The following is a 27,908-nucleotide window of genomic DNA, read 5'->3' as shown; positions in this document are numbered from 1 at the left end:
TAACCCAATTGCATGAAGGCATCAAACAACTTAAACTTATTATTTTTCCCACCACAGAATTTATGATGACTTTAAGTGCCACTTGGAGGAAACCTTAGTGAATAAAATGACATAAAACATATGGCCAGTTTTTGCTGCTCTAACATGATTATTCACTGAATTACAGTATTTAAATATTAGCAACATTTTACCATTGTTTTCTTTAGCAGTTGTTGCTGACAAGGTAATGAAATTTGTGGGCTAGAAATTAGTCTATCTTCCCATGATCAATTAACAAACCTGTACACAAAATTGGAACAAACTCTGATGTGGTGAAATGCGAATCCCATAACCGCTTGACATTAAATCACCCAATTGAAAACCTGCTGACTCAATCTGTGTAACAATAAGAGGATGCAATTGCAGTACATAGAACAAGCAAAGAATTAACTAACATCCCGTTATGTGATTCACAGCAGAAACTAATTCTTTTCTGATTCACTTTCAGGCAGCAAGATGACTCGCAGTTACCTTGGAAAATACATTTGCTTTATGTTTATATACTCTGCGTTGGCCAGTAACCCAAGCAGTGGTTGTCATAGTATTAAAGAACATGTGATAGCTGAACATTTGGCAACAAAGACACCTTACCGGTTTGTGATGAACTCGAACGATAAGCCGATAAACATACCAGGTAAGTACTGTCACAGGCATTTAAGTTGCTCTCAAACACTTGTGCTTCATACACAAGAAAAAAAATTGTGGAAAAGGTTGATTATATCATTTCTGTATACAATATTTTACACAATTTTTTTTAATAAAGTGAAAGTCTGAAAGAAGTATATTACTTGGTATGATTTAGTTTGTGCCAATATTCGTTTGTTCATTCAATTCAACTTTGAAAATTTGATACAATGCAGCAGTTGTTATTTATATTATCCCAGCTTTTCATTACAGGGTGTGAGCCACAACGTATTTGGTTATTAGTACGTCATGGAACACGTTATCCTGGTCGCCAAATGATATTCAAAATGACTACACAGTTGTCAGAATTAAGAGATATCATTGTCATTGGCTATAGGGGAAAAAAAGGTACATTCATTATGCATCATATTTTATTCTCTGGTTCTCCTCTGCGAGAGTAATAAGTAATTATTTCCTTTGCTTGCTGATATATTGTTACATGTGTCATTTTGTTAGAATATGGACCAGACCATATTTGTGCAAAGGATATTGGAAGACTGAAAGCATGGAATCTTAATGTACAAGAATCACAAGAAAAACATTTGGCCCATGAAGGAGAAGATGAAATGATAGAATTAGCGGAAAGATTCCAGAAACGATTTCCTAAACTATTTCCTGGACATTTTGACAACAACACCTATAAGGTAAGTTTACCGAATAAATGTTGTGCATACACATATGAATTGTTTCTTCGTGCAAGCTGTAGGAGTGGTTCTTCAACTATTACTTAACCTTTTTATAAATATTGTTATAACCCTGTACGTAATACTTGAATATGGGCCATGCCATCAGATGCCACCTGCAGTAGACCACAACTTGTGCATACAGCACAGCATCTAGCACACTGTCTACCGTAGCTCTCCTCTTGATAAGCACAGTGCAGCCAGCATTCGCTCTCATATTGTGTTCATATTAGTTATCTGCAACTGCTTGTATCAGTATCTGCGTTGTTTCTATGTTTGTCTCTATGTTCTCAGCTGTTTGGTTGTATGTGGAAGAAGAATATTCTTTGGTTCATGATGGCCATTCTGTTGTGTTCATATTAGTTATCTGCAACTGCTTGTATCAGTATCTGCATTATTTCTATGTTTGTCTCTATGTTCTCAGCTGTTTGGGTGTATGTGGAAGAAGAATAAACTTTGGTTCATGGTGGCCATTCTGTTGTGTGTGTCTTACTGTGTGCTACAACTGGCGACAAGTGGTGTGTTCACTTCTGCATGCCTAATCTATTTGGTTGCTCCTTCAGTTCTTCTGACCGCAGAAGTATTGCTCTAATCTCTCCTCGATCAGCATCAAGCTCTTATGGTTGCTGTTGTGAACTTGTCAGCCATCTGTTTATCAAATTGCAGATGAACGAAGTGCTCATATTACGAGTGCACACAGGTGCAGTCATGACATCATTGAACTCACAGACTTTTGTGGATTTTGGATCTCCAGCTTTGTCTCCTGTTACTCGATGTGTGCTGAGTTAGTACAACAGCATATTCCAATTTTGGGGCAATTTATGGTTCACACTGTGTATAAATATGTGGTTAGTTCCTGACTTTTTTGATAGTGGATGATACTGGCACTGCAAATTTTGTTCGGTCTTGATGATTTCAATATCAAAATTTTCTTTTGCTCATGTTGTTGTCACAGTGTTTAGAACCTGTACCTTTCACTTGATTGTCTCTTGAGACTCAAAATAAGAATAAAAAAACGTTAGGGTGGTTCATAGATTCTGTATGCAAATAATGTTGCCCAGCAACAAGTTTAGAATTCAGTATCAAACACAATAGATTAATTAAATAGACATAGTAAATGGCAGACTGGTGAAAAATCTGCTAGCTGTATCTAATCAGATCTAAAGTATCGGGTGTCTGGAAAATAAGGAGGAATTTAAATTTTGCACCATTTTCTCATAAGGCAGTTGGCAGCCATGGTTTTTTCACATTTGTTACCTGTGATCCCTTCCATTAGTAGCCTGATAGCTTTTGTGTGGTGAGCGTTGTTGTTGTTGGGTGCTTATTTTCATCGTGGAGAAGATGAGAACTGAGCAACTTATCCAAGTGTTAAAAAGTTATTACAAAAACAGTGAAAGTCCCATGGCAACCATCAGTGAATTGCACGTGATACTCAGACAGAATGCTTGTCCAATAAAATCATCAGTTCGATAGTTCATCCAGAAGTTCAAGACCCCTGAGTTCTGTTTCAAATATTAAGAAAACAGGACAACCACATTCTGTTCAAACATAAGAAAACATTGCTACCATGCAATGTGACCGTAAGCCCCAAAAAATTGGCTTGCTGACAAGCTCAACAATTAAATTTATCACTAAGTTCATTGCATGAAATCTGAAAAAGCATGTGAACAAGATTCAACCTGCACAAGAGTTGAACCCTGCAGACCATGGAAATAGACATCCATTTGCTCAGTGGGTCTTGGATTGAAAAGTGAAGAACGAGAACTTCACAAAAAGAATAATTTTCACAGAAGTAGTGCACTTTCATTTCAGTGGATACGCCAATAAGCAGAACTGCAGAATTTGAGGTAAAAAAATCCACAAGTGACTGTGGAAGATGAGATGCATCCACAACATATGACTGTGTGATGTGGGTTCTGGGCAGGAGCAGCGATCAGCCCATACTTTTTTGAAAATGGTGAGGGAACTCCTGTCACTATGAACAGCAACCATTATGGAAATATGCTTTCTGATTGTTTTTTTCCTCTTATTGATGAAAATGGTTTTTGTTTCAACAAGATGGTGTGGCATGTCACATGTCCTGTGAAACAATTGCTCTGCTGCATGAAACGTTTCCTCAAAAAATTATCTCTTTGCATGGTAACCAGGAATGGCCTGCCAGATCATGCAATCTTACGGCTTGTGACTTCTTTTTTGTGGGGATTTGTGAAATCAAAAGTGCATGTGGACAGACCACAAACAGTACACCAATTGAAGGATGAAATTAAAATTAATGGCATCCAACCAGATGTTTGTGAATATGTCATCGTTAACTTCAATGAACGTTTAGTTGCCGCTGTGCGGTGTTGGGTCATCATATGGAGGATGTAATTTTTCGAATATAAATGGGAGAAGTTACTTAATGTGTTCGAAAAAAAATACATTTTAATAAATTTTGTATTTTCTATAGTACTTTAATACTCTTCCCTACTTCCTGGACAATCTCTAGTTCGAGCCCTGATACAGTGGTTGGAAACTCATTATAAATTTTAAATAAATCTGATAACACTGCAAAAGTACTTAGAATGCATGAATTAACTGTGCAAATATGTTCTGTATTCAGATCAACGCTATATGCAATAAAATAAAGTCAGTCCAGCACCCAATGACATTATCCTAAGTTTCAACAGCTGTAAAATATTCAGAGACAGTCTCAGCTGTTTACTCCAATTCTTAACCACCCCTACAGATGTAAATCCCTAGATCAGTGAACCACTGACGAAATTGTTGTAAGTGTTGATTGCCGTCTCGAAAAACTACTAAGTCCACGAAATAAGACATCTAAATCACTGCCCAAAGTACCACAGATCCTGCCTAATTAAATAAAAATCCAGAATGCAGTAAAATTAAAGCATTGCTTTGAACCATCACTCAAATTATTACCACCACAATTAGGGCCTATTGTATGTACATCACTGACTGGAGGTCAATTCTGATGTTAGTTCAGAAATTGAACTCTGTCATACAACACTAAACGTGGATCCCCCAAAGAAAGTTCAGTGTTGATTTAAGTTCGAAATGGGTGTGGTAACACCACTGAAATCAGCTAGTGACATGATTTTCACACTTATCTCCAGACATTAATCATACATCATGGATACGTAGTGTGTGTAATCAAAGGTGTCATGTTATAAAGATGGAGGAAAGTAAACAGCAAAAGGAGAAATCTTAAAGCTATACCACGTTTAAAAAAGATTTGTGGTTGAATATTGTATTGGACCAATATAAATACACAGTAGAATGCAAAAGAAGCTGATAAAGTTGCTATGGCCAACAAGAAAGAGGTTTAACTGTTTTTATGCAGATACATTGTTAGTAAATTCTACACTCATTCCATTGTGACTCCTGTTGCTTCATTTCTTGTCAGTACTGGAATTTCTTCTTAGACAGATTTTTGTATCGAATTTACAAGGTGTACAACTTTGCTTCCGCCGTTTGCCGATAGGTGGCGACAACGGTAAGTAGCAGTCGAAAGAAACAGATCACAGACATCAGGCAGTTAGCTTGAACCTTAGTCAACATAACCTCATTCAAACATTTGTCAATTGTGTCTGGGCCATAAAGTTGTTCTTGATTGAAAATGTCAGTTTACGAGCCTAACTCTCGTCATTTGTGCGAGGTGTCACTGTTTTGTTTCAGTGTGAAGAAAACAGTGGCTGAGTCTCATCGAATGCTCTCAACTATGTATGGTAAGGACGCTATTAGTGAAAGAATGTGGTGTGAGTGGTTTCAATGCTTCGAGAACAGTGGTTTTAACATCATAGATGGTTCAAATGGCTCTGAGCACTATGGGACTTAACTTCTAAGGTCATCAGTCCCCTAGAACTTAGAACTACTTAAACCTAACTAACCTAAGGACATCACACACATCCATGCCTGAGGCAGGATTCGACCCTGCGACCGTAGCGGTCGCACGGCTCCAGACTGTAGCGCCTAGAACAGCTCGGCCACTCTGGCCGGCTTAACGTCATAGACTGGCCAGTCATAGACTGGCATAGTCCTGGAGGAGAGAATGTTTTCGAAGATGCAGAATTGGAGATACTGCTGAGTGAAGACTCACGTCAGAATCGAGAAGAATTGGCAGGATTAGTGGGAGTGACCCAGCAAGCCATTTCAAAACATCTCAAGGCTATGGGCATAATTCAGAAACAAGGAACTTGGGTCCCTTGTGAGCTGAAACCAAGAGACGTTGAACGGCATTTGTGTGTTTGTGAACAGTTGCTTAAATGGCAAAAACGGAAGGGATTTCTGCATCGCATTGTGTCTGGGGACAAAAAATGGGTTCATTATGATAACCCTAAATGCAAAAATCATGGGGATATCCCAGCCATGTTTCCATGTCGATGGCCAAACCGAATATTCACGGCTCCAAGATCATGCTCTGTATTTGGTGAGCCCAGCTCAGCATCGTGTACTATGAAGTGTTAAAACCAAGTGAAACAATCACAGGTGCTCATTATCGAATGCAATTAATGTGTTTGAGCAGAGCATTAAAAGACAAATGGCCGCAATACAGTGAGAGGCACAATAAAGTGATTTTGCAGCATGACAAAACTCGATCCCACATTGCAAAAAAGGTCAAAACGTACTTGGAAACGTTAAAATGGGAAGTCCTACCCCACCCGCCGTATTCTCCAGACATTGCTCCCTCTGACTATCACCTCTTTAGATCAGTGGCGAATGGCTTGGCTGACCAACACTTCCGATCTCATGAAGAAGTCACAAATTGGATCGATTCATGGATCACTTCAAAAGATAAACAATTTTTTCGATGCAGGATTTGTACACTGCCTGAAAGATGGGAGAAAGTAGTGGCCAGCGATGGAAAATACTTTGAATGATACATGTGTAACCAGTTTGTTTCATTAAAGCTTCAAATGTTGGGGAAAAATCTGCAGAAGCGAAGTTGTACACCTTGTTTATGTCGTGCTTTGTAAATATTTTAATAGACTCTAATTAAGCAAGTGCCAGAGGCTGCTCGTATGTTTAATTAAAACAGCTCTGCGTTTTCGTAACCATGATGTTTCATGGGGATATGGGTACAGTCAAATGCACCTAAATCATCAGGTAAATGTGCTACCAATGATTTAAAGGAAGGTGAGGACAATTTTACTGCAAGTTCGAGATGGTTGGATAGCTGGAAGAAATGATACGGCATAAGGCAGAATGAATTTGCAGTGAAAAACTTTCAGCAGATTCTCAGAGACTGTTACACAATTTTGTGAGAAATTAAGAAAAATGATACACGAAGAAAATCGTATTCCTGATCAACTGTGACAAAGTAGGGCTAAATTATAAAATGCTTCCATCTAAAACTCTAGCCTCAAAAGAAGAAAAGGCTGTCTCTGGCTACAAAAACATAAAAAGAGGTTAACAGTTCTTGCTACATTGAATACAAGTGGAGACCATACACTGAAACTGCTGGTAATAGGGAAGCTTTAAAAATATCACTGCTTCTGCTCTGCCTGTTACATATGTCCGCCAAAAATCTGCTTGGATGGACAAAAATATTTTCGAGAAGTGGTTTTTCAGGGATATTGTTCCGGAGACCAAAAGAAACACAAAGAAAAAGTGCTTGCCTTCCAAAGTAGTCTCAATGCTTGACAATGCTGGGTCACATCCTGATGAGGAAGAATTACAATGTGACAGTATTCATGCACTGTTGTTACCTCCTCATGTGAGGAGTGTAATACACCTATGAACCAAGGCGTTGTACAATGCTTGTAAGAAAGGTATCATCGTCTGCTTCAGGCGCTTTTACAAACAACAGATGTGAAAGAACTATCAAAGAATTTTGGAATAAAAAATCTCAATTGCAGAATTAATTAATGTCAATGACTCGTTTTTCACTTTTGGGGCATTATCAGATTGTCTACAAAAAGAACAAACCAAACAATTAAATACAAATGGAGGAAAAGTGCACGGTCCATATCTTGCACGAGTATGTAGACAACGTGAACTAAAAGTGATAAAAGCTTACGTAAAAGTAGTTGGACAAGTGACTCATCAATCATAAAGCCACATAAATGTAAAATAGCAAAAGTAGCTGGATACGTGACCCACCAGTCATAAAACCACATGTTATGTAAAATAGACACCAAGGCAACCAGATACATAATCCATTTGTCGTGAAACATCTAAATCATGCAGTGGACCTAGTGAAAGTAGAAAAACAGTCAGAATAACACCGAGAAAGTAGAAATATGTGTTGAAAAAATTTTCCACGGTTATTGTATGTCACCTTGAGCACACCATCCAGCTAAGCCATGGCAGTGTAAGATTGGGTTACACTTACAAAACTGCGGTACAAGCCACATATGGCACTATCTGTGTAGGTGCACACAAAAATGTTATTATGGCAAATGGAGATATAGGTGCCGCGTATAGTGGGGCAAGAAGTACCCAGTTGGTGCGTGTGACCTCTTTAAGGCACGTTTTCGAACAACAAAAGCGCATAAAACTAGTAAGTAGAATGCATATAAGGAAACCAATACAAACACATAAAACTATAAAATAAAATAAAAATATAACTGTTCCCATATAAAGTGTAGGTAAAATGATTACTTGAAAAACATGTCATTAAAACTCCGTCACAGAGAGTAAAATAAAAATTTTTGGAGTACATTCATAACATAACCGTTCTGAATCGATAAAACTTCAAGATATCAGGATCCAGGGCACTCTGAAGCATCGCAAACAAGAGACAAAAATATTCTTAGTCATTAAAATAAAGAAACGGAGCTATAAAAAGTGAAGAGTCAAAGTCATCTAGAACGAAGCCATTACAAATCACCCCTTAAAATATGGCTCCCCTAACTTTATATGCAATAAACCAACAGATTGAGAGTGATGCTATCGACACAAAATGAACATTACAGCAACATTCAGAACACTGGTAACATTGTACCATAATATATTTGATTATTGCTAATCAGTTGATGATTCAGCAACCTGTCCTTTTCAGTAGCAAGATGTTTAATAATTTCTAGCTCCTCTTGTAGATTCAACTTCTCCCCCTTCTGAGCAAGGTGTAGTATACTCAGGTTTTCTAGTGTGGGGGACTGGTGCCCACTGGACTTAAGATGCCCAGCAAATGTGGAATTTTGTTTAATATGACCTTTCTTATTAACAAGTGCTCTCAGAATCTCGTTTTGAAGCTTCTACTGAAATTTATTACCAGTAGTGTAAACAAGACACAAATCCTGTTTTTTAAAAAGTTTAGCTAAATCATAAGAGAGCTTCCCCAAGAACAGGATCTTCACAAATTTAGCCGGCTGAAGTGGCCGTGCGGTTCTAGGCGCTGCAGTCTGGAACCGCGGGACCGCTACGGTCGCAGGTTCGAATCCTGCCTCGGGCATGGGTGTGTGTGATGTCCTTAGGTTAGTTAGGTTTAACTAGTTCTAAGTTCTAGGGGACTAATGACCTCAGAAGTTGAGTCCCATAGTGCTCAGAGCCATTTGAACCATTTTTCTTCACAAATTTGGAGCTCGAAAACTATGAGACAGGAAGACCTCTGTGCTCTGCTACTGGTGTTTTCTCTTTATACAGCGTATCAAAATTTGCAGGACTGTGCGCGTTATTTACAGTGATGTATTTCAAATTTGCCAACTCTCCTTCTGTTGACGATTGCTTGAGTGATATCTCGGTAATGCAGTGCACCATAGATTTGAAAAACTTAATTTGTATAGATGAGGGTGATAAAAGGAAGTGTGGATTATAGAATCACTAATTATCGGTTTTCAGTAGATGTCGAACTGAATAGTTCCCCCAACAAGCTGAAGGTGCAAGTGCAAGTAGTTAAGTATCCCGTTATGGTCCATCACTTTGTGAGTGAACATAATCTTGTTGTGTGAGGCCTTGAATACATCAGCTAGAAACGTAATATAAGAAATGGGGACATTGAAGACAATAACAATGTCTTCTACATACCGATGATAAAATAGTACCTGCTAAGAAAGATCAGTGTTCTGTCTAAAATATTTAGATTTCAGATGATTAACAAAAATATCTGTGAGACACCCTGCTAAACAATTGCCCATGGCTAGACCATCAGTCTGTTTCTAATACCAAGTATTAAAAGTGAAATAATTGTAGGACGTAAGCATCCTAAGTAACATTGTTGACTCTTCTATTTTGTCCGAGCTACCCTCTCAAGGAAGTTTATTGTATTCAAGCTGAGAATATGTTCAAGGAGTCTACAGCAAACTGATGTTAAAGTTATTGGTCTGAGATTCAGCAGGTCTGTTCTTTTACCCTTTTTATATGCAGGAGTCACCAGTGTGTGTGTGTGTGTGTGTGTGTGTGTGTGTGTGTGTGTGTGTGTGTCCCTTCCACTAGCCAAGAGATGCGCAATAAATTGAAGCTAAATAAGGGGACAATGCTATAGATACTCTTTATAAAACTGAATTGAGATTTCATCAGGACCTGGAAACTTATTTGCTTCGAATGCTTTCAATTGTTTATCTATACTATGGCTGCTTATTACTATGTCATCTAGAACAACAGTATGATTGTACGATTCTCATGCATGAACAATTTCTTAAGTACAAAATTTAAAACTTCAGCTTTACTTTTGCTGTCTGCTACTGCCACACCAAGCTGGTCAACGAGTGACTGGATAGAGAAGTTTTAGACCCACTGAGCAATTTTACATAGGATCAGAATTTTCTTGAGTTGTCGGTGAGGTCTATTGCAAGTATAACAGTGGTAGTTGTCGTAAGCTTCACGGATTGACCTTTTTACAGATGCATGGATCTCCACTAACTTTTGCCTGTTGTCATTTGTGCATTCTCTTTTGAATCCACAGTATAGAAACCTTAGTTTCCTCAGCATTTTTTGAATTTCATTGTTAACTCACTGTAGGTCTTATCCTTCTTTAGTCAGCTCTGCCCATATTTCTACAGACTATGATTTACAATCCATTCAAACTTTGTCCATGATTCCTCTGCTCCATCGTACTGGAACTCAGTGATATCAGTTCATTGTTTTAAGTGGGTTGTTAACAACTGTCCATCTGCTCTTTCTAGCAGAAATACTCTCCTATACTTCATAGGGCGAGAAAAGAGCTCTGACAGTTGGTGCACATGCTTTGCGCATCCGCAACGGCTTTTGTTTACGTTACCATGGAATTGCCCCAGTGCTGCCATAGTGCTGGGCAATTGCTGCTTTCAGTCAGTTGCGCCACGTGCTACATCCAGGTTTGTGTGTATACGTGTGCATTCTGCTACTTCTGTGAGTTTCTTGCCATATGTATAAGTGGAAAAATGTGTGTAAGTGGAAAATGGCTGCCTGTAGTACAGAGAAGAGGGCTTTTGGGAAAGGAGCTACACTGAAACGCAAATTTATATATAGATTGCATGTTTACTTTGAAAGGGAAAGGGACAATTATGGTTCTTTCATACCAGTGAGTAAAATGATTGACAGATTGGCAGAAGCATTGAACATCTCTACAGCGACAGTGAAGAGAGTCACAAATGATAAAGAGGCTCCCGATTCAGCTGGGAGCCATGTCATTGTTATGCCTGGAAAGTCAAGGAAGAGGTCATGTTGTGTGACTGAAACAGACAACTTCAACAAAAGTGCTATCAGGCAACACCTATATGCGTACTACTGCAGAAAGGAGTATCTGACACTTAAAAAGCTGATGGCATCACTGTCGGACCGTGGTTTGTTCACAGGCAGAACAAGAGGTCTTTCCATTACTTTGAAAAAAAAAAAATTGTCTTCCGTTTAAGTTCTCAGGATGAAAGGTATTAATGGAACGCGGAGACATTGTAGCATGGAGATGTTGGTCGCTGCTCGAGTTGCTCGGAGCAGATCCGGAAAATGTAATATGGATTGACAAAATATGGGTTAACGTGCATCATGCACATTCTATTGCACTGACAGTGAGACGTGTCACGGAACTATGGGTGTGCCAACTGGTAAGGGAGGGGAATTATAGTTCATGCTGGCTCTATGAACGGTTTTGTGCCCAGTGCTATGATGATGTTTCAGTAAAAAAAAAATAAAAAAATAAAAATAAAAACTATCTACCATGAGGAGATGAATGTAGACACATTCAAAAACTGGTTTGTTACTCGTTCACTACCAAAAACCAGTTCTGGTAGTGTTTTTGTAATGGACAATGCTCTGTACCTTTCTGTACAATTAAATAAGGCACCAACGGCTGCTGCAGGGAGAGATGAAATAGTCAGCTGGTTGAAATATAATAAAATAGGCTTCAAACAGAATATGTGGATCAGTGAAATGATAAAACCACAGAAGACGAATCATGTGATTGATATGTTAGAAGATAACCGAGACCACAAAGTTATACATCTTTCACCATACCAGTGCCATTACGACATAATTGAACTCATCTGGGCTCAAATAAAAGCAGATGTTGCAGAGCAAAACAAAAACTTTATGTTACGAGACACAGAGAGGCTGATAAATGAGGCTGTCATACGAATAACGCCTGAAAATTGGAAGAACGTCATGCACCACATGTGGGAAGAGATTACACGGTCAAACATAGAAGAAGGTGTAAGAGAGATCATGAGGACAGCAGCAGCAAAGATACTGAAGACTATGTGGTCATGGCAAGAGATGACCAATCAGATGACGATGATCTTGGGGTTTCCATTCTCCCACAAAAAAATAGGGGTAACATCCTTATTCGATATTTTACAAATAACATTTGTGAAATTTGCTTTACCTTGTTAATGTTGAAAATCTGATTGTGTGTAATTTTTATTTTGGCTGGAATCATAGTCATGGTATTTTTTTTAATGATGTTACTCTGCCGTTTGATGGTAATAATTTTTATTTTATTGTTATACGATCCAGAGTTCAGCCATAGACCATTTTCAAGTACAGTAACTTATTTATATGTCAAAATATATCAGACTGGTATGAAATACAGCGACTCTGAATCATATAACAATAAAATAAAAATTGTTGCAGTCAAATAGCTGCAACATCATTAAAGAAAATATTTGTGTGTTGTTTGTGTAAGGTGACAAACACTGGTAGCGCATGTGAAATAATATTCCATAAAGGAACACATTGGTCAGCATAATGCTGCTGTTACAGGAATGCAGCAATGAATGACACAGCATTGTTAGGTTCTGAAGGAGCCATGTGTTGGCACATGCCAAAGGGTGGGATGGGAAGATCTGTCGCCCATATCAAATACTGGCAACTGCGCTGCCAGCTGTCAGAGCTCTTCTCTCAACATATGGAGTATAGGCTTTTTCACTGATTTATTAACTTTTTCACTGATTTATTAACTTTAGTAAGCAAAGTTGCTATGATAACGTCAGGGTCACTAATCATTGTGTCTATGCTGAGGCCATCAGTTAGGTCAGGCCTGTTTGTTGCTACAAGACCTAAAATATTTGCATTGCATGTGTGCTGCTGAAGACAGTTTTTGAGGAGAAATGCATTCAAAAGAACTTCACAGCGATGTTTATCTGTGCCCTCTGCAATGAATTCATATATTGTCCCCTGCCCACTCCTCTAATATAGAGTGCCTAGGAAGCTGTTTTCTCAGATCGCTAGACAACAATTCAAGCAAATTGTGTTAATGGAATTTATTAAAGTAAGTTAAATTGACAATACTTTACTTTGCGTATTCACAAAGGAGTGTTGCAAGCAAATGGCAACTGCAAATAATCAGTATCCTTTGGTAAATACAATTTCATTGAAAGCAAAGCAATAAAGTTCATAAATCACTGCTGGGGACAGCTCGTCTTCCACTCCCTGTGGCTAGGCGGCACGCACTTATATTCTCTTCATGTAGAGGCCCCTCCTGTCTTGGTGTCATCCTAGAGAGGGGTTCGTAGTGTATTATTGGCTGACGTCATCTCACAGCCCTCCTTGCTCTTCTGTTCTAGATTGTCGTGCCATTGCTTGTCATTACACTGGAACACCATAAATGTTCCCATATATACTCGGTAAATTAAAGTCACCTCTAACTAATATTGCGTCATCTGGGTATTTCCACGTTGCTGACAGTAGACTTTTTATTAGAGACTCTACTCTCATCACAATGGAACCGGGTGGCTGGTAAAAACATCCACCAATTAACTTGCTTTCACGAAGACCTGTTGTAAGTGACCAAATAACTTTACTGTCACACTCAAATTCAACCTCAGTAGAGACAATATTTTTTGTCAACTGTAATGAATACATCCCTTCTTATGTTGTCTAATCTGTCTTCTTGCTATGCATTCCATGAATTGTTAAATGTCTTGGAGGTTTCTACTTTGGATTTCATCCATCTCTCAGTTTTGAGAATAGTTTGAGTGCGAGAAGTTTCTGGAGGGCGGTAAATTCAGGAACGTTGTTAAAAATATTTTTGTAGTTTTCTGATAATATATTGACAGTCACAATGTCTTTGTTCTCAGAGTGCTGTCTGATTTAGCAACCTATGAGTCACCTGGTGAGTGTTCATCAGAAAACCTCAACCTACTGCATAGCTTGAAAATCCCCTATGTGCTCTCCGTAAGTACTCTGCTACCCGAGTAGCTGCGTTCTTTGTGTGGTGCACTGCTGACTTATCAAGAGGGTTCCTACAATTCCTTGGCCAATAACTGCTAACTGCTGAATGGTATTTTTGTCCAAGTGAAATCTCATTAAACTCGAAAAATGGGTTCATCCTTTGTCATCATCAGCAGACACATCGGAATACTCGGACATTTGTAAAGTAAACGGAAGGTAACAATATAATTCAGTTACATTAGCAAACAGAATGCTGCCCACCTAAATGGTTTAGAATGCTCGGAAAAATGAATGTACAGTACATAGTGTTATTATAATTTTCTTTATAATCAGTGTAAGAAAGATGGTAGTATCAGTTGGGAAAAGAGATTCCACAAACTGACCTAGGTTTGAACTTGTTATCCTCTGCACCTGGCGCCACAGTGTTACCTCTCAGCTACTGACACATTATAACATGTATCCCCTGAAACACCTTACTTGCATATGTTTCACACTTTTTCCCACCATCATTGTCTACACTTTGTTTCTATCCCACTGACACCTTCTCCTCTCCCTTCCACCATCACTGTTTCCCTGTTTTGTACTTTCAGCACAGAAAAACACAAATTTCCTTGCATGCCAAAATTCTTGCTGAGGAAGACAGAATGAGGGTTCAGCCAGCTGGTTCCCCACCTTTCAGTCAAAGCCTTTAACAAGGAACATAATCTTTCCCTGTTACAGCAGGGTGTGCTGCTTATGTAAAACAAATTCTGTAACTCAGTGAAGTTTTTACAGTTTATATACTTCAACAAATTCACATACTTTGACACATATCAACAACAAATAGTGTGCGCAATATAAGGTTAACACAAAATAGCCTCCCATCCAATGCAAGTTCACATTACACTAGTTTACACAAAAATGCACAACATTTTTAGGCTACATCTACCATATACCAAACAATGCGGGGTTTGATTAGCAAGTAAAAGAATTTCATAGGATAAAATTATTTTTCATAAGATGCTGATGCCACCAGATAACTAATAACTTACAAACTATAGATAGAAAATAATTGCAGAAAATTTATTATATTCTAGAGTGTTAAACTGACACTGAAATTATAAAATCTGAATATGGAAATTGGAGTGATTGAGAGTATCTTGTTGGCTATCAACAAAAGTAACCAAACAAGTGCCAAATTAATGAAGTGAAAAACACTCATTTATTTTGATGATGACATCTGTAGAAGTTTAATTCTTAAAACTTGGCTGGCAATACTAAAGTTGTACAAAATGTATTTTGAAAGTCACATTTTTAGGATTGGTTGGCCCATGCATAACACGGGATCAGGAATCGACTGGATGAATGTGGGAAATCCCTCTAAACCAACCACTGATTGGCTGGAAGAACCTACTGTTAACAACATAGGACTGAATCAAAGCAGTCCTCGTGTTTCTGCGTTCAAGCCAACTGACTGTAAAATTCTTAACTCTGTGACTGCATTTGGCACATTTAAGATGGGACCCAGTCCCTGGAGAGTACATTTAGAAATCTGCATAATTTCCTTTGAACGACAAGGCAACAAAAAAATCAAAGCAATAATACACTGATTACTGGATTCTCAGTATCTCCTGTTGACTAAGCAGTGTTGAACCTGTGACTCAATACAGTTGCTGAAAATCATTGCTAGAAATGAGTGAGAATTTCATAATGCCAAAATGTGTGTACCCAGATTCACAGAGGAGGCAGGTGTCCCCTCTTATAGACAACTTGCTCATGTTGGAATACACTTATTGCAGTTTCCATTTCCTGAAATTTTTTGACCAAAAATTCCTCATGGTCTTTAAATTTTACCATCAGTATTTCTTGACTAGCTTCTGTGTATGTATTGATGTCTGAAATGGCTTTCACTTCCTCTGACAATCACTTATGCTACATACTTACAGTTCCGCATTTTATTGACTGTGTAGTGCATAGTACCACTATTAGTATTGTGACAGCATAAGTTTAGCTTTCCTCACAAGAGAATTGCATAAGGGTACATTGAGCATTTATGAGTTGACACGATTCCTCATAAGAAGTGACGTATTTTGATTTCACTCTGCACTCTTTAGTTTAAACTCTTAAATTTTGTTCATGTTTGGTATTTATCAGGCATAGTTTTTTATATATATATATATATATATATATATATATATATATATATATATATATATATTATATATATATATATATATATATATATATATATATAATATATATATATATATATATATATATATATACTATATATATATATATAAAAAAAACAGGGTGTATACGACCTGGGACAACTGGGAGATCCGGGAAAAACACGGGAATTGTTTCATCCGGGAGAAAACCGGGAAAAACCCGGGAATTTTTTAGAATTCCGGGAATTTTTAATTGTTTTTGTTTTCAGTTAAATTTTTGTAATTTTGACTGGTAAGAACCGATACTCTAACAAAGGATATTACTGTATCCCACTACCGCAGAATTATACTGCAGCAATAAAATGTGAACGAGAGAAAAAACGGAAATATAACTTAAATTGCAAAGGAAATTGCCATATACAGCAACAAAACACAGTGCTCATACTAGCATCTGCCAGGAGCAAAATGTGTCAAAGGCTTTAGGAAGACTACGCAATGCTTCGTAACAACCAATTGCCTCCGATGAGCATGATGTAACAAATTGCCTCCGATGACCGTGACGTCACAACTGTTTTCATTAGATTCGTTTTAGCAGTTACAAGTGGGATCGTCCGCATGAACAGTTGAGTAATACCTTCTCCTGCTTCTGGCTACGGAAATGTGGCTGTTTGGCTGTTTAAGCAGTCGCAGCAAGCAGCTAGATGCTGCCGGGAAACATTTTACTGGAGCACCCAAGCTGCCAGATTCTTGCATGCGCAGCAAACCCAGATCTAGGAAAGAGGTGGGGGGAGGACAAATTCATATTGTTGAGGGAAAAATCCTTGTTTCACAAAGCGACTAGCATCCAGGGCATGTTGTTATCAATTATTCTTATGACTTTGAAATGCATCCCTGTCGGTTTTTGAACACATTCTAAGTTGATTTCTGAATGAATCATAAGTTGATTTGTAAATGTGTGCATAGTGTACATGATGTCTCTGTCAGGGGAATCCTTGTCACATGTAGAAATAAACTTTCATGCACACAAAAGGGGCTATACGAGCTGAGCAGAGTAAGGTCGAACGGATGAATGCCAACCACTGTCTGATTGTGTGGTTGATTGGGTTTGTGAATGATGAGTGTTGTTATGATTACTAGCGAAATCCATAGATTCAGACTACAGGAGTGGAAATAAACAAATAACAGATAAGAAAGATTATGTATTATCTCCTCAGTGTATCCAAGAAAATGAAATTTTGACAGAAGATTTTTGGCCAGATCGCTATACTAGTAAGGGCCAGTTGTACAGTCCCCGGCTAGCAGCCGCTTTAAGTTCTATTGTGGAAGAAGCGCAGAAAAGACGTTGTAAGAACATGTAACAACGCCTAACAGGAGAATAATCGCGGGATAACTAAACTGGTGATTCTGGCAGAGGTGTGAAGTTAACCTGCGAATAAGCTTTGACATTGTCAGGAATAGTTACAGAATTAGTGATAACTAAACTGTTTGTGAGAACGAGGTAGGAGAAGAAACAGGGAATCATACAAATTATCGAACAATATGATGATTCCAAGTTTCGATCTCGTGCTTGAGAAAATGGAGTGTGTGAATGAAGTGTGAAACTGTTTCCTAACGTAAAACTTTTTGTTTGTAGTAGGCCTAATAGGCATTTGATATTGGTACTTTGTGAATTATATTATGTCATTACAAAAAAGACCGTTTGTGCCAAAACAGTCTCGTTTATTTGGTGTGTGTTAGAATTGTTGCAGTATTAGAAAGGTCTATTTTGTTTTATCTAGCAGACAGTGACAAAATAGACGTAATCAGATCGGGAAACCGCACCAGTCTTGGGTCCTATTTGTATTAACAGCTTTTTCAGTATTAGACAACATTTCGATTTTTCACGTAGCAAAACGTTTGACGAACTTTGATGAGGGTCTCAACCAGAGGCTTCGTCGACTCTGTGACGGTCTTGGCTGCAGATTTCTAGACTTGTGCTATTGGGTGGGGGAATTGTAGGACACCCCTAGATAGGTCAGGGGTGCACTACACAAAGGAAGCGGCTACTCGGGTAGCAGAGTACTTGTGGCGCGCACCTGGGTTTTTTTTAGGCTAGGCAGTAGTGCGAGGTGTCCTGATGAACACTCACCAGTCGACGTGCAGGCAGGGAATTCAGGACGCGCTCAGTGTTAAGACACTTCAGCTATCAAGACATTAGCAGTAAATTTTCAGAGTGTTCGGAATAAAGTTCCTGAATTTACTGTCCTCCAGGAAGCGTGTGGTGCGCAAATTATTCTCGGGACTGAGACCTGGCTGAACCCTGAGATAGGAAGTTCTGAAATATTTAGTGAGGGTTGGAACGTGTATCGAAAAGACAGATTAGACACCGTAGGAGGTGGTGTCTTCATTGCACTTGATAAAAATATTGTGTCTGCTGAGGTCGAAGTAGAATGTGATTGTGAAGTTATCTGGACACGTTTAATAGGGCTAGGAGAAATAAAATGGTTCAAATGGCTCTGAGCATTATGGGACTTAACATCTCAAGTCATCAGTCAGGAGAAATAAAGTTAATTGTTGGGTGTTATTACCGGCCACCAGGTTACACCATGACAGTTCTAGAATCATTCAAAGGGAGTCTACACACTGTATCGCAGAAGTACCTGGCTCCTGCTATATTAGTTGGAGGCGACTTCAACCTACCTAGTATAGACTGGGATGTCTATGGATTCATTACAGGTGGTACAGACAAGCCGTTGTGTGAATTACTTTTGAACACATTATCCGAAAACTGTCTTGAGCAGCTAAATTGACAGCCAACGCATAATGGAAATATTTTAAATCTGGTAGTCACGAACAGACCAGGCCTCATCGATGGTATCAGTGTTGAGACAGGGATTAGTGATCATGATGTTGTCATTACGACTATGGTTTACGAAAGTTAAAAAGTTGGTCAAGAAGGCTAGGAGAGTATTCTTACTAGAAAGAGCAGATAAGCAGTTGTTAGCATCCCACTTAGTAAATGAATCGACTTCATTTACTTCTGGTACAATGGACATGGAAGAATTATGGGCAAATTTTAAACACATTGTAAATCACACATTGGATAAGTATGTGCCGAAAAAGTGGGTTACGGACGGAAAAGACCCAACGTGGTTTAACAGCGCAATTCGGAGAATGCTCAGGAAGCAAAGGCAGTTGCACTTGCGGTACAAGAAAGATCTGAAGAATGAGGACAGGCAAAAGTTAGTAGACATTCGTGCTGCTGTAAAAAGAGCGATGCATGAAGCATTCAACCATTACCACCATCATACCTTAGCAAAAGATCTTGCTGAAAACCCAAGGAAATTCTGGTCTTACGTAAAATCGGTAAGCAGGTCGAAGGCTTCCATCCAGTCACTCACTGTTGAGTCTGGCCTGGCGACGGAAGACAGCAAAACGAAACCTGAAATTTTAAATTTAGCATTTGAGAAATCTTTCACACTGGAGGATCATACAAACATACCGCCGTTTGAGTCTCGTACAGATTCCCGTATGGAGGACATAGTGATAGACCATCCCTGGGGTTGTGAAGCAGCTGAATGGGTCAAAAATAAATAAATCGCCAGGTCCTGATGGATTCCAATTCGGTTTTTTCAGAGAGTACTCTACTGCATTGGCTCCTTACTTAGCTTGCATTTATCGCGAATCTCTTGCCCAACGTAAAGTCCCGAGCGACTGGAAAAAAGCACAGGTGATGCCTATATATAAGAAGGGTAGAAGGATGGATCCTCAAATTGCAGACCAATATCCTTAACATTGGTTTGTTGCAGGATTCTCGAACATATTCTCAGTTCAAATATAATGAATTTCCTTGAGATAGAGGAGTTGCTGTACGTGCATCAGCACGGCTTTAGAAAGCATCGCTCCTGTGAAACGCAACTCACCCTTTTTTCACATGATATCTTGTGAACCATGGATGAAGGGTATCAGACGGATGCCATATTCCTTGACTTCCGGAAAGCGTTTGACTCGGTGCCCCCACTGCAGACTCCTAACTAAGGTACGAGCATATGGGATTGGTTCCCAAGTATGTGAGTGGATCAAAGACTTCTTAAGTAAGAGAACCCAGTACGTTGTCCTCGATGGTGAGTGTTCATCGGAGGTGAGGGTATCATCTGGAGTGCCCCAGGGAAGTGTGGTAGGTCCACTGTTGTTTTCTATCTACATAAATGATCTTTTGGATAGGGTGGATAGCAATGTGCGGCTGTTTGCTGATGATGCTATGGTGTACGGGAAGGTGTCGTCGTTGAGTGACTGTAGGAGGATACAAGATGACTTGGACAGGATTTGTGATTGTGTAAACAATGGCAGCTTACCCTAAATATAAATGTAATGAATAGGAATAGGAATGAATAAGAAAAAGAATCCTGTACTGTTTGAATACTCCATTAGTAGTGAAGCGCTTGACACAGTCACGTCGATTAAATATTTGAGCGTAACATTGCAGAGCGATATGAAGTGGGACAAGCATGTAATGGCAGTTGTGGGGAAGGCGGATAGTCATCTTCGGTTCATTGGTAGAATTTTGGGAAAATGTGGTTCGTCTGTAACGGAGACCACTTATAAAACACTAATACGACCTATTCTTGAGTACTGCTCGAGCGTTTGGGATCCCTATCAGGTCGGATTGAGGGAGAACCTAGAAGCAATTCAGAGGCGGGCTGCTAGATTTGTTACTGGTAGGTTTGATCATCGTGCGAGTGTTACGGAAATGCTTCAGGAACTCGGGTGGGAGTCTCTAGAGGAAAGGAGGCGTTCTTTTCGTGAATCGCTACTGAGGAAACTTAGAGAACTAGCATTTGAGGCTGACTGCAGTACAATTTTACTGCCGCCAACTTACATTTCGTGGAAAGACCACAAAGATAAGATAAGAGAGATTAGGGCTCGTACAGAGGCGTATAGGCAGTCATTTTTTCCCTCGTTCTGTTTGGGAGTGGAACAGGGAGAGAAGATGCAAGTTGTGGTATGAAGGTACCCTCCGCCACGCACCGCATGGTGGATTGCGGAGTATGTATGTAGATGTAGAGGTAATATATTCTTTCACAGAAAGGAAAGCACGCCATGTAAAGGAGTAGCAAGATTAGAGAGAAAAAAATTCTAGGAGCTCAGCATTGAAGAAATGTGTACTGTCTTGCTTGTCTCATGCCTTTACTGGGTTTATGTATCCTATATTTAATTTTATGTCACACAAAGCAGCAAGTTGTTAGCTGATACAGAATAAAGAGTGAAAATTTTCTGAAGAGTTCTTTTTCTTTACTTTTTTTTATTTAAAAAAAAAAAACAAAAAGGGGGGGGGGGGGGGGGGGGACAGGGTATCAAACCGACTGACTGTAAGCAGGAGCGGCACCACAGGACATTTTAATTTCCACTGTCCTGAATATGATTTGATGACATCCATTACAAAACATACACTTTTCAGTTCCACAGAGCGAAGTACAGTGATGTGCGATAGGAGAATGCTGTGTGAAGAGGTATGGCACTGCACTTTGGCACACTTACGACGAAATAACATGCCTTACATATCCTCAACACATATGTTTTATGCATCAGACTCTTCAGAAAGATGTGCACTACAAAAATGAACGTATTTTTGAAAACTCGATTTTTTTAAAATTTTTGATGTCCTGTCTCAAGCGCTCGAGGTGAGTGGTGGGGTATTCCCCCGGTTCGGAAATATCGTAGATTGGGGGCTGATGTGCAGGAGCAGTCTGAGTTACAGTGGGGAAGTGAGTAGTCGCCACGTGACCCGTGTTTACATCTAGTGATGTTGCTGTTTCCTCTTCGTTTACTGCTCTCACGTCAAATGAAAACAAAACATATTTCTGTGGCCTGGAACTATCAAGTGAATTAAAATACAGTCACATAATTATGGAAGGCTAAAATCTGTTATTAGTTGCAGATTTATTTTACTTCCACCTTTAGTTGCAGATTTTATTTTACTTCCACCTTTCTGACAGTTAGGCTTTAATTGCCTTGCAGAACAATGAAGTTATTTTTGTCAGTTTGCTAAAGAAATTTTCTTTTATTAATCTTTTCCGCTGAGGCAGACAATATTTTTGAAACAAAGTGTTTAATTCCATCACTGTTCGCTGCATTTCAAGTGCACATTTTCAACCTGTAGCACGTATGGCATTATGCCATAACTAGCAGGTATGGAATTATGCCATAATAAAGAACCAAACATGAGATAACACAGTACTGCTACTCCAAGAAAATTTACATGCTGAAAACCACATTGAAAAGCTTAATATCAGAGCTTAATATCAGGTTGTGGCCTACTTCACTGGGAGTCTGAACATACGAATGTGCACTTTAAATGTGCACATTTTAGTATGGGTCACGAAAATCCGATGTTCTTGGGTTATCCTCTGATGTCTTGTTTCTTTTATGACATAACGTAAGATCTTTTAATGTTTTACACGTATGAACATACGGACTCCCTACGACATCGTAGCTGTGCAAGTGCAGTGGCGCCTGTCATCTGGTGCTCTCTGGCAACTGCAGAAACGAACCTATTTCTAACAGGTTGTGGGAAAATATTCTGAATGGTTTGGAAAGCGTTACCATCAAATAAAATTTTCTTTTACTCAAGTTGAACTGTGTGTGAGAATGTATGATGAATTTCTTAAATCACAGATCGTTTGACTCTCATTTAAAAATCAACTCTTCGATGACGAGCCATTTAGATGAATTTCAAGACCAGAAGATCAGACATTTATATCGTTATTAAAAGTTTTACTGGCACATTTGTGTGATACATCTTAAATTGCAATATGCGCATAAAAGACCAACATTATATGTGGAAGCTTAGCTTCTCTTGTAATGTACTAATCTTATAGACCAATATTATATGTGAAAGGTTTGCATTTCGTGTAGCAACACTATGTATATTAATTTAAACCATTAACTTTTTCTGTTTGTGTGTTCGCGCTACTTAACAGTGATGTTGCTATTGGCTGACTACATCATGTGTCCTAAGCTCTGAATATCCTTTGTCATCGGCTGGCGAGATCACATGAGATGAGCTATGACTGACTGACAAAAGCGCATCGCAAACTCTATTTCAATGCTTTGGAAAGTAACATGCGGTGTTTGGTGGAATTCGAATTTATACTTTCGTAATACGAGAATATGAAGCGTACATGTTGCTGCACATCAACGATCTTCCCCAAAACGTGTTTTTTTTCCCTGTGTTTAGTTTTCTAAAGTGCCGGAAATTCCACGCCAGTGTATAAAACCATAATCATTCAAAGGACTGATAAGTTATACAGTTCCGAGAGAAAATATGCTGTCAGTTAACAGGAAAGAGAATGTTTTCACCCAAGAGAAAGTGTAATCTTAACCGGGAAATCCGGGAATTTTTTTTTCCTTGTCCACATATACACCCTGAGTAACTGTCTAGTGTATATTTTCAGTGTCTTTAGTATGGCTAGAAACTGTGATTTCTGTCTTCAAACGTGATCTCAGTTGGTGACCTTTTGCTCACAGCTCCAGGTGGTTCTGGCTTCAGTCACACAATTTGAGGCTGTTGCCAATGAGCATCACCATGGAGTCTGGACATGGGGACCCAAGGGATGTCTGTCACATCACGTGTCCCGTGATCGGTCTGCTACTGTAGCCGACTGGGTACTGCAAACATTGAAGTTGACCCCTTATGAGTGGTTGAGTGAGAGGTTGCTTCAAGGTGTGGCAGGCAGCGAAAGACTTTCTGGGGGGAGCTGATCGAAGGTTTTCCCCAGTTCATCTGACAAACAGGTTTCAACTGCTGTCTGTGTCTGAGACAGATGGAGGTGCTTGCCCTACTTCAGGTTTATGGTTGTTGGGAGCTCCCAATGTTAGGCGCGTAATGGGGCCGTGGCTGCCAAAGAGGGGAACGAGTCCATTGTACACTCCATGTGTGCATATCGGGAGTTGTCATTCCAGATGTGGAATGGGTGCTTCCAGATGCCAAGAAAAGCATAGGGTTCAGCCAGCTGCAGGTGGTGGCTCATGTCAGTACTACCAATGTGTGTTGCTTTCAATAGGAAGAGTATCTCTCTGGTTTTGGTGACTATCTGAAGTGCAAAAGACTGCCAGTCTAATGTTTTTGACGGTGAGTTAAAGTGAAAGTAGACGTACAAACTTCCCACTTTTATACGAAATGACTTACTTGAGATTCGAAGCCGATCTTCTTTGCTGACTAGCTGGCTGCTGGAAAACTCTCTTGACTTTGTCTCCGTAGAAATGATGCTAGGTACGGGAATATTTAAACTTCTCTCTCTACTTGTGAAATAAGTAGGTGTGTAAACTTTACTTTTTGTTAACCAATGGTATATTTGAACTCAATACAGAATAAAATTCTTACTTCTCACACAGATATATGGCTTCCAGTAAGTCACTCGCTCCATCCAACGCCAGAAACAAATTTAATTACATATAAAAGAGTTGGCTTAATAACCATGATTCTACTTCACATGAATCATAGAAAAGGTCTTGACTCTATCTGTGCCGGATTAAGAGTTTTCAAGCTTACTTTTTCAATTGTTCTTCTTTCACATAACAATAGTCAATTATACAATAGGCACAGAGCTGCATAAAAACTCCATGGTTCTTCCTGTAAAACATTTATGGGTTGCCCGACAAGTACTTGTCGGTGCCATTCGACCACCGCGTCTTCTTTCTTCCCACGACTGATTTTAAACCTACACACACAAACATGTAGGTAGGATTTTACTATCCCACTCTCATATCTAGAATACCGTTGTTCGAGATGGTAGAAGGCTGAGTGGTTCTATAATTTACACAGAAATTCTCGAATCACTACATATCCCCCCCCCCCTCCCTCCCTGCCCCCCCCCCAGATCGAACATGCGATATTTTATTCATAATCATTATGCAACTAATATCACACATAATAATATTTTATATTTCAACAGTATACATTTCTTTTCTATCAATAACCACTTTCTGTTTCACTATTCATTCTTATTTTACTTTGACATTAAGATATGAGCATTTACTCGTGGTTTTAGTCAGCTTTTCTAATATTTAGGAATTGTGAGGACTTTTCTCTTTTCTTTATTTTCTTTTTCAATCGAAAACTTCAGGTGTTTTGACACATTAGTAATCTATTTTCTATTCTTATTTTTTAGTACTGTCCTAGTATGTACTATTTTCATTAGTTGTAGCTTGGAGGAACTCTGGGCAAAATAAAAGTGTTTTTTTGACACTCATCTACAAAACATAATAATGCTAGTCATTCATAGAATTTATACTTTCCAGAATAATTCCTATAAAATTTGTGACTTTTGTCACGATACTGTCCCCTTCTCCTATGATCAGCACCTATTCCTTGCTTGTGGGTTGACTTTGTGAGAGCACTTCCTCTTTCCATTCTGGTAGGTACACCCCTTATAAAACATCCCTATTTTTTAGGCCACAGGTCGTCCTATCTCCACGTAGGTACACCTGCCCTTTATACTCAGTGAAAGCTGGGTACGCCCCCCTTATCCCTTCCGAGTAGGCCTTATGGTTCATTACCCTAGTATACATTTCTATGTATAACATAATTAAGTATTTTCTGGTAAGGATATAAATCTATCTTAAGGTTCACATTCATTCTTTAATACATCATTTACTCCCCAGAGTCCTCCTCTGCTTATCAACTTCTATACTTTCAATATATACTATGTCAACATATACTATTCATGTCCCACTATCCTTCAGTTCATTAGAGTATTTATTATACTGACATTTCTTATTGATCATCATGATTAACGTTCTCTCCTGCTTTCGTTTTCTCTCTTTTCACATGCCTCTTTCTTAGTTGATATGTATATTCGATGTAGAACCATCGTAGCTTCCTATATATGTGGGCATATTTCTAGATGTACCCACATTTTCCCCTATGACACTCGGCAGTTCTCACGTCGTTTTGGCTTCCTAGTCTGTAATTGTATGTTTGTGTCTAAATGTATACTTGTGTATATGTGGATGTGTGTTCATAGCGAAACCATGGAAATAAGGACTTCAGCGATAGAAGTTTATGAATATGAAAAGAGGGAAAAAATAGACAGGTCCTCAAATGAGAAGTAAGAAAGGAAAAAATAGATGTGTATGCTAGGATCGAAGAAGAGAAAGAAGATAGCCCCAAAGACAGGAAACCCTTCCCACCCCCTTTCCCCAGGATCCCTACCTCTCAGGTACTTGAGTGAGACGTTGGAGGTGGTTTGGTGTTAAATCGCCTCCTACAGAATGGTCTTGTCCCACATTCATCGTCAAGGTCCCCAAAGGAAATCCTAGCAACCCTAAGGAAAGGGCAAATGATGAAGAATCAGGAACACCTCTTTGTGAGGGTTGTTTGAAAGGTGTGCTGTGTGTTTTATGTTAGACATGATTTACCTGTTCATGTAAATCATGCTCTTATCTACAATACCCACCCCTTTCAAAATTTTATACAAACCCTCCCATCTATATCACATCTCATAAAAGGTATAAAATACTTTATACAAAGTAGAAAATCTATACACTACAGCATAACAATTGTTTGGCTAGTCACATCTTAGTATAGTTTCCATAAATATAATAATCTAGTCAGTTTATTTTGTCTAGATATCACTTCTTTTCGGTGATTTTCTTAAGTTGTTCTCTATTTTATAGGCATATTCAGTTTTCTAAGCAATAGGACTAGTTCTTGATTTTAAAGGATAGCTGACAGAATAGTTTAAGATTTCAAAGGAATTCGGTGTAGGAAGACTATTTTGGAAGAAACACCGAAAACAACTTGGGATTCGACAGTCGCCAGTCCACTCGTTAACTCAGAATGTTAACGTCCCTGGGGGACAGATGACTCCGACTGGGTCCCATGGATCTGATATTAACTTTTCTTGGGCACTGGCAGACCAGCATTTCTCTTTAAATTTCTCTTGAAAGTCCTCCCAAGAGGAAAAATTCTCATTATTTACTGTTCCCCATTCTGAGGCTTCCCCTAGAAGGTACTCCACTGCAAATTCAATTTTCTTAGAATCTTTCCAATTTTTTGTTAATGCTTGGTGAAACATTTTTAAGAACTGGGTCTCTGGATTAAATTTAGGGAATTGTCTAGATAACTCTAAATTAGCCGCCCCCCCCCCCCCCCCCCCAATTGTAAACAGTCACAGCTTCACTAGTTAACACCACGTTAGGTGATGTTACCCTTTTTTCTACTTTATCCTGGATAAGCTTGAATTCTCTCCACAAGTTGTCTATACCTTTGTTGGTATCACTAGTTCAGAAGACAGAACAGGTGATACGTTTCCGGAGGTTATTATTTCGGTAACCTTTCAATCTATAATTTCTTCAAATTGGTCCTCCAAACTACTTACATTTATGATATCAGAGTTCATTATTTTCACTTTGAAATTTCTTTCTTCATTATCTACCCGTGTACTGACACCTCTAATTTGTGATCGAATAATCGGTATTAATTCATTATTCTTATCTACACTCTCTTTCAAAATATTCAATCCCTGCTTTACAGCATTAAACTTAACATTGCACACATTTTCAAAAGATCCTAACTTTTCATTAATTTTGGATTCCACATTATTACATCTGACCTCACTGTTAAATTCTAACCTTTTTGATAAATCTTGGAAATTGTCGTTCTGTTTCTGACTGAGGTCAGTAAACATTTGATTAACATGAATGGTCAAGAATTAGTCAATTCATTCTTTAAATAAATTTTTAAATTCTCTACTCTACTATTTAAGGCATCAAACTCAGTCTTAAGAGCACCCATGCCTTCATATAGATTACTAATTTCTTTGCTTTGTGAGTCGACTTTGGCATT

General features: G+C 38.8%; 1 protein-coding gene across 3 annotated transcripts in view; it reads left to right on the top strand.

Annotated features, from left to right (window-relative positions):
* The window catches only part of LOC124787601 (multiple inositol polyphosphate phosphatase 1), a 218,652-nt gene that overhangs the window by 93,758 nt on the left and 96,986 nt on the right, over positions 1–27,908 (top strand). For all 3 annotated transcript variants that reach the window (XM_047254362.1, XM_047254369.1, XM_047254355.1), the window contains exons 2-4: positions 488–673; positions 937–1,071; positions 1,180–1,367. In XM_047254362.1, coding sequence (XP_047110318.1) covers positions 496–673; positions 937–1,071; positions 1,180–1,367 — 501 coding nt within the window. In that variant the 5' untranslated portion in view covers positions 488–495. The remainder of the gene's footprint in view (positions 1–487; positions 674–936; positions 1,072–1,179; positions 1,368–27,908) is intronic.

This window comes from Schistocerca piceifrons, chromosome 1 (genome assembly GCF_021461385.2).
Source record: "Schistocerca piceifrons isolate TAMUIC-IGC-003096 chromosome 1, iqSchPice1.1, whole genome shotgun sequence".
NCBI lineage: Eukaryota > Metazoa > Arthropoda > Insecta > Orthoptera > Acrididae > Schistocerca > Schistocerca piceifrons.
This window is presented reverse-complemented; position numbering and strand designations above follow the sequence as displayed.